At 37.8% G+C, this 8,624-nt stretch overlaps 1 protein-coding gene across 5 annotated transcripts in view; it reads right to left on the minus strand.

Moving 5' to 3' along the window:
* The window catches only part of RB1 (RB transcriptional corepressor 1), a 189,450-nt gene that overhangs the window by 139,870 nt on the left and 40,956 nt on the right, over window positions 1-8,624 (minus strand). For 4 of the 5 annotated variants that reach the window (XM_045289089.1, XM_045289090.1, XM_045289092.1 and 1 more), the window contains exon 3: window positions 5,137-5,263. In XM_045289089.1, coding sequence (XP_045145024.1) covers window positions 5,137-5,263 — 127 coding nt within the window. Of the gene's footprint in view, window positions 1-5,136; window positions 5,264-8,486; window positions 8,507-8,624 lie in introns of those variants that run through there. The other variant, XM_004714058.2, reaches the window with a different exon arrangement.

Genomic DNA, 8,624 nt, shown 5'->3' on the forward strand with positions numbered 1-8,624 from the left:
GGGGGGGGGTCACCACAACATGAGGAACTGCATTAAAGGGTCACGAAATTAGGAAGGTTGAGAACCACTGTTCTAGCGGGATATAGATACATAATGTTTCTTATCCCAGTTGACACCCAGGTTCACTCACGTTTTATAAATTCAGTCTCTTCGGCTGTGAATTTGCCAGACTTGAGTGAACCGGAAGAACTAGTCGGAAGCTCGATAGACAGAAAAAGGGCAGGAATACCATAGCATTGGTGACACAGCACGCTCTGTGGCACGGCACAAAAGAAGGCGGTACCAGGACCACAAAAGCTGGTAAGAATTCAGCAAAAAGTTTTAACAAATGTTGACTACAAAATAAAACCAATAATAATAATAGTATAAATGTAAAGGTATATATAAATAAATAAATAGTATAAATTAAAGTATAAATAGATAGTTTAAGAGTAAAATGATGGGGGTAAGCTATACTAATCAAAGAAAGGTGGGCAAAGCATATCTCAGAATAAAAAAAATTATAAATGGGAATAAAAAGATGTTTCTTTTTATTATGAGAAAGGGTCAACTCTCCAAGAATAAATAAATATGAATGCTAAAATTAATTGAAAAGAGACAGGAAATTCCACAAAGACAGTAAAAACTTAAAACAGTATTGTCTCAGTAATCAAAACAATAGGTAGGTAAAGGATAGAGAATATTTGGGAAATGGGATCATCCAACCTGGCCCAATTAACACTCAGAACACTCACAGCAGAATGCACTCTTTCAAGTACCCACAGACCACACGTTCTTCAAACCTGCTTGACCTACAGTCCCTTTTCAGAAAAGATTTACTCAGTAATCCCCACAGTGCTCCTCCACTCAATCCCAAAAGAAAAAAAAGCCTCAAAATCAATAAACGCCTAGCCAGACAGATCAAGGAAAAAGAAGAAAAAATTACCAATATTAGGATATGACCACGTGACCTATGTATATCAGATGGGAGAAATGTGAAAGACTTATTTTCTTCAAATTCAACACCTTAATGAAGAGAATAAAGTCCATGAAGACATAAACTGTTGATGCGTACTCAAAAGCAGGAATGCTGACATCTGAGGTTATTTTCTTTCCTTACAAAAAACTCCGATGCAGATCTTTTCACTGGCAATTCTACCCACTAGATACATGGTATAAGGTGCCTTGGTGGCATTAGGGGGTTATGCATTGGGCTGCTAAATCCAAAGTCAACAGTTCAAAACCACCAGGCACCACCTGGAGTTTTCAACTCTGGTAGATTACAGTCTCAGAAATCCACAGGGGCCTTTCTACTCTGTCATGTAGGATTGCTGAGTCAGAAATGATGATGGCAGTGAGAGTAAGGCATGGTACATTCACAAAGAGAAAACACAAACTGTACCATTAAAAAAAGACACCAATAAATTTAAGAGAGCTGAAAAGCAATTGAATATAAGGTGCTCAAGTTGCAATAGTGAAAGATTCTATGGGGAAAGTATTGAATGACGCAGGAAGCACCAAAAGAATATGGAAATAATATAGTTACTGTACCAAAAAGAATTAGTTGACCTTCCAGCATTTCAGGAGGCAGCATGTGAGCAAGAATCCATGGTGCTGAAGAAGTTCAAGCTGCACTGAAAACATTAGACAAAAACCACGTTCCAAGAACTGGGGAATACCAATGGAAGTATTTCAACAAGCTGATGAAGCACTAGAAGCACTTACTTATCTATGCCAGAAAATTTGGAAGACTTGGCCAACTGACTAGAACAGACCCATATTTGTGCCCATTCTAAAGAAAGATGCCCCAACTCAAACTATAGAACATTACCACCGATATCACATGCAAGTGAAATTTTGCTGAAGATCATCCAACAACATTGCAGCAGTACATGGATAGGGAGCTGCCAGAGGTTTAGGCCAGATTTAGAAGGTGTGGAAAAGGGATATTGATATCACTGCTGACGTGAGATGGAGGTTGGCTGAAAACACAGAATTCCAAAACAGATGTTTATTTGTGTTTTACTAATTATGCCACCGTATTAAACTGTGTGGATTATAACACACCATGCATAGCCTTGAGAAGAACGGGAATTCCAGAACACTTCATTGTGCTCATGTGGAACTTGTACAAGGATCAGGAAGTAATTATGTAAACAAAACAAGGGAATACAGCATGGCTTAAAATCAGGAATGGAAACAAGTGGTCATGTAGCTCAGAAGCAACAAAGCCCACATGGAAGCACACCAGTGCATGTGACCACAAGGTGTCGAAGGGATGAGGTATCAGGCATCAAAGAACAAAAAATCGTATCATTGTGAATGAGGGGGAGTTTGGAGTGGGGAGCCAAATTCCATCCGTAGACAACTGGACATCTTACAGTAGGGTCGTGGGGAGATGAGCCTATCAGGGTGCAGGGTAGCAATGATCAAACATACAACTTTCCTCTAGTTCTTAAATGCTTCCTCCCCCAACTATCATGATCCCAATTCCACCTTACATATCTGGCTAGTCCAGAGGATGTACACTGACACAGATAGCAACTGGAAACGCAGAGAATCCAGGACAGATGAACCCTTCAGGACCAGTGGTGAGAGTGGCAATACCGGGAGGGTGTAGGGAGGATGGGGTAGAGAGGGGGAACCAATTATAAGGCTATATATAACCTTCTCCCTGGGGAAGGACAACAGAAAAGTGGGTGAAGGGAGACGTCGGACAGTGTAAGATATGACAAAGTAGAAATGTATAAATTATCAAGGGCTCATAAGGGAGGGGGGAAAATGAGGAGCTGATGCCAGGGGCTTACATGGAGAGCAAATGTTTTGAGAATGATGAGGGTAATGAATGTACAAATGTGCTTTATACAATTGATGTATGTATGAATTGTGATAAGAGTTGTATAAGCCCCAAATAAAATGACTTTTAAAAATCAGGAATGGTTATAGTTGTCAAAGACTTTGCCTTGCTTGAATCTACATCAATGCTAATGGAAGCAGTCGTGCAGAGACCAAAAGATGTATTTCATTGGGTAGATCTGATGCACATGACGTCTTTAGAGTGTTGAAAAACAAGGATGTTACTTTGAGGACTAAGGTGTGCCTGACCCAAGCCACGGTATTTCCAACTGCATCACGTGCATGTGAAAGTTGGGCACTGACTAAGAAAGACTGAAGAAGAATCAATGCATTTCAATTGTGGTGCTGGCGAAGAATACTGAAAATAGGATGGATTGTTAAAAGGACAACCCAATCTGTCTTGTAAAAAGTCTGGCCAGAGTTCTCTTTTGAGGCAAGGATGGCAAGACTTTGCATATATACCTTGGACATGTTGTCAGGAGAGACCAGTCCCTGGAGAGGGACATCATGTTTGGTAAAGTGGAGAGGCGGTGAAACAGAGCAAGGCCTCAATGAGACAGACTAACACAGTGGCTGCACGAATGGGCTTAGGTATAGGAACACCTGTGCAGTGTTCCCTATCATTGTGCACAGGGTCACTATGGGTTGTAACCAACGCAACAACACCTGACAATAAGGGTCGGACCTTTATCTTGTGTGGAGTAACTTGTGTGTCTTTCTGCAATGACAGCAATTATTGAAATAAGACATATGACTGTTACACAGTTAAGCAGCTCAACAAATTCTAATCAGGATCAACAAATGAAGGATAAACAAAATGTGGTACATACATACAATGATTATAAAAAGAATGAAGTTCTGACACATGCTAGTTTATGGATGTACTCTGAAAACACTGTTAAAACAAATAAGCTAGACACAAATTAATAAATACTATAGGCATAGTCATAGAGACAAAAAACAGAGGTTGAGGGCTAGGGGTGGCAATGGAAAGTTATTGCTTAATTGGTGCAAAGCTTCTGTTTGAGGCAATGATAAAGTTTTTGAAATAATGGTGATATGTGCACAACCTTTTGAATTCCCCTAATTTGTTAAAAAAAGAGAGACAAATTTTATGTTAAATTCAGTTCACCACAATTTAATTTTTTTTAAAGAAGTATTTCCTAAGTTGCCCTATTCGTCCTAGTCTCAGTGGAGAAGGCCAGTTGCCACTAGGGTGATGCCCAGCAAACAGGCTCATTCTGCCAACAGCCCTCTTCTCAGCACGTCCTCCATCAGGTTCTCCTTCAGAAATTATTTAGACATCAGATTCTTGGGCTACCCTCAAGACCCTAACGGTCATGATCACATTGTGTACTGGATAAAAATGCCGACAAAACAAAAATATACAATAATAATCCACATATTAAACTATAAAGAGTAAAATATGGTACTACTAAAAACTTATCACAAAATATTTACTGACAAAAAACACTGACATGTTAAGCAAAACAAACAAAAGAAAAGCAAGACCTACTTTATATATAACTATAACTATAGTCTCAAACCTATTATGTGAGATCATTTTGGCCAGGTAGCTTGTTCTACACTTGCTTACCCTCACTGATCTTCAGTTCCATTATCTGTAAAAGGGACATTTCACATTGTACATGCAGAATATTTATATTTAAAATAAGGATTTTACATATGAAATAAAATTACATTTTACATTGAAAATAAAAATTTCATCTCAATGGTTTGTTAAATGAGTTATTTACAAAGTAGTTTGTTAAATAAGTTATTTGCAAAGCAATTTAAGACTTCCTTACACATGGGACTGCTATGAGTCAGAATCAATTCCAAGGCCAATAATTCCTGGTTTCCCCACATACTTAAACAACTCAAGTAATTCTCACAACTATTAACATTATACATCTATGTATGTACACATCCAAATAAAAACAGGAATAAATATATTATCAAAGATGCTGAATTTTAACAAAACTGATTCTGAGACAATCAGGAAGTTTGAATACGGACTAAAAGAAAATATTAAAAATCCTTTTAGAAAGTGTAGTTGTTATTTTTATGGTCCTTGTAGCATAGAAACATACAGTGATGCATTTATGAGTAAAATTATAAGTCTAAGACTTGTTTTAAAATACTTTGGTGGAATACATACGTAGGAAGAATTATTTTTATTATTATCAAAGGCAAGTTACTATGACCTTTTATTTTCAAATTTTCATATCTCTACATTGATTCAAAATTATTTTCAAAATGAGAAAAACTTTTCTTTTAATATATTAAGAAAATCCTTACCGAAGCTCTATCCACAGATAACACTTTCTCCCAAGTTAACCAAGCTCTTTCCCTGACATGATCTGGTAGCTTTAATTTCTGACACAATGCAACAAAGTCAGGCTCTTCAGCGTCTTCAAACTCAAGCCTACCAAATAAAAAAATAGATATAATAGTCACACGTAATTTTAAGTCAAATTAAGTAAGACATTTGCTCCAATAGTTCATACATAGCACTAACCTAAAAGTAATCATCACTCAACTGTACATCTAAGTATTATTTTATCTTTGAAAGCTTACACTTGTAATTTAAACGTGTTTATCTTACTCCTTGGCTTTCCAAAATAAGGGCAGCACACAATGAAGCGTTTGTTGGTATGGTGAATCATATACTTCAGAGCAGTAGACTAACCTTGTGAAGGTAAGTAAGTACATTAGCTATAGCTGTTGGGATGAACTGGAATATTAAGAAATAAGTCCAAAGGTAATATTACAGAATCAAGTCTATGTCAGTGAAATGTAGTCTCCACTTATATTTCAAAAAAATCTCTGTATACATGGAAAATTCACATAAATTACTGCTATGCTTATTTCCTCCCTTCCCTTAATCTTTCTTCATCAAAATAGGCATTACATTCTAGTTGGCTAATTCCTTTCATTATCATCATATTTAGCATCTGATAATATTAATAAGAAATAATTTTTAAATATTTTAGTAGTGTCTCCAGCTAACGGGTTTCCATTAAAATGGCTTGTTGTAAGTTGGCTCTGACATAAGTCAAATACCAGTTTTTTTCCCATTTCTTTATCATTACCTTGTATTTACAGTATATTTATAAATATCCATTATTTGATCATCTGCAAGTGAACATCTGAGAATGATGTCGCTGAAGCCAAAATCATAGGGATCCTATGGAGTCAAAAATGAAACATACTCTGGTTCTGCACCATCCTCACAAGCCTTACTGTCCGCCCTTGTTGTTGCAGCCAGTGTCCATGCACATCACTGAGAGTCCTCCTCCTTTCTATTGGCTCTCTACTTTCCCAAACAAGGCATCTTTCTCCAGGACTGGTCTCTCCTGACAACATGCCCAAAGTACAAGAGATACAGCCTCGCATTGATTCTAGTTGTATTTCCAAGACAGATTGGTTTGTTCTGCTGGCAATCCGTGGCACACTTCATATCCTTCACCAACACCACAATTCAAAGGCAATCATCCTTCTTGAGTTTTCCTTATTGTCTACCTTTCAATGCTTTTGAAAACACCATGGCATGGATCAGGTGCAATTTAGTTCTCAACACGATAGCCTCACTTTCTAACACTTCAAAGAGCTCTTCCATCTTTTCTCCATTTATTATGATGTTACTTCTTGGCCTAGTTCTGAGGAACCTGCTTTCTTTATGGTAAGGTGTAATCCATACTCTTTGATCTTCATCAATAATTGCTTCAAGCACTCTTCACTTTCAGCAAGTTTTGTGATACTTCTGTGACAGGTTGTTGGTGAGTGTCCCTCTAATCCGGATGCTGTGTTGTTCTTCATATAGTCCAGTGTTTGGGATTACCTCAGCACACAGACTGAGTAAGCAGGGTGAAAGGATACAACCCTAACACCCACCGTTCTTGATTTAGACTACACAATAGCCCCTTGTTCTGGTGGAACTACCATCTTGCAGTGTAAGTTCTGCACAGCATGGGTGCAAGTAAGTGTTCTGGAATTCCCATTCTTTGAAATGTTATCCAAAACATCCACACAGTTGGATGCTTTTGCACATTCCACATCACCATATGGAATGTTAAGTACATATTGCTAACAATGAAACATATTTTACAAAATCAACAGCAGCACAAGGATGGTAACTCAAATATGGTGCAAATAATTCAAAAACATTATAAACTAGAAACTACTTATTTTTACTATACTCTGTAGAAAGTTCTTAGATTCATGGTTTCAGTGAATTCCCACATCACCTCTATTTCATCCTTGTTTTACAAAAGAATAAATCTATTGACAGAAATTAAAGTATTTATCTGAGGAAGCAGCCAGTATTAAGAGGTAAGCTAGGACATGTACCCAACGGACTTAACTTCGTAATCCATGTTCTGATCACCATTCTATACGATTAATACCTTTTTCAAAACATAATGAATTTTTGGTGACCTGAACAATGAAGGTGATATGCTGTTCTTAGTGACAGTTCTCCTTCCAACCTAGTAACTTAGGCCAGAAACAGTGTAACAGAAATATGAGGTCAGGGTAGAAATGGACTTTTTCTGCTATTGAAGTTAGAGGTGGACTCTAAATTCATGCCTGGGCAAGTTACTCAGTCTCATAAGGCCAGGATGTAGTCCTATCCTTGCTACATAGCTAATCTATGAAGTTTGATCACCCATGTTATAAGCCCTTTGTGGGTGAAAATAATCTAGAGTTAACTATATTTTGTATGGTTTCCAAGTATAAGCTTTGATCACCTCAGAGTTTAATTAAAAAAACAACAACTTATGTGTTGTCTTAACCCCAGGATCTATTTTTTGTTTTTTTTATTAATCTACTGCCATCAAGTCAATTTTCTAACTTATGGCGATACTCCGTGTACATCAGAGTTGAACTGTGCATCAGAGGGTTTTCAATGGCTGACTTTTTTTTAAAGCAGATAACAGAATATGTCCTTCCAAGGACACTTGGCTAGCAGCCAAGTATTTGACTCAAGGCCCTTTCTTTAACTAATGGGTCTGTTTTTTAGTTGACCGGTAATACAATTCCTTCACATATATAAATGTTGGGTAGGTTTCCGCAGGCCACTTCCACAAGCTACGGTAATTTCAATCCTTTACAATTTGTTCTCAATTGTCAGTGCCTAGGATGTGGAAAGAAACATACAAATTCAGTCAGGGGACTTCTAACAGAACTTGGTGATAGACCAGAATGAGGGAAGGGATGGTGCGAGGAGGAAACCAATCGAATTCTCCTCGGCAATGAATCCGTGGTCTCAAAGTGGGGTCACTGCTAACAATAGAGAAGGGCAAGTATGCACTTTAAAAATCTTCATTATTTAACCATAAAATAAGTCAAGAAAAATTAAATGTTGCGATGCAATAAATATCCCTTTGTCAAGTCCTACTGCATCCACATGGCCTTGCTTAAATTTAGATTCCACTCAGGGGAGAGAAAAAAAAGTTTCTTGTGAGCACTCATATTTTACCCAAAATAAAACAAAGAAACGAGGCAATTCGAGATCTCTAATCGCAACGCGAAGCAACAAACTGAAAAAAAAAAAAAAAAAAACAGGACATGCGGAGGCCAACAGAAATGTTAGCCAAATGGGAAAAAATGGAAAGTTTGGAAACGTTTGGGCATTTAACAGCAAATACCTCGCGAAACTTTTGCGCAGTTCCTGCAAAGCATTCTGTTCTGCCAGTCTCGACAGCTGGCTCTTTGAACCCCCAAGGTGCAAACTGCATTCGGGCACCCCCAGAACGCAGCCGAACCTCGAGGGGAGGGGGGAGGGG

Source organism: Echinops telfairi, unplaced genomic scaffold, assembly GCF_000313985.2.
Source record: "Echinops telfairi isolate 266 unplaced genomic scaffold, ASM31398v2 ScPeMD7_24;HRSCAF=84, whole genome shotgun sequence".
Classification (NCBI taxonomy): Eukaryota; Metazoa; Chordata; class Mammalia; order Afrosoricida; family Tenrecidae; genus Echinops; species Echinops telfairi.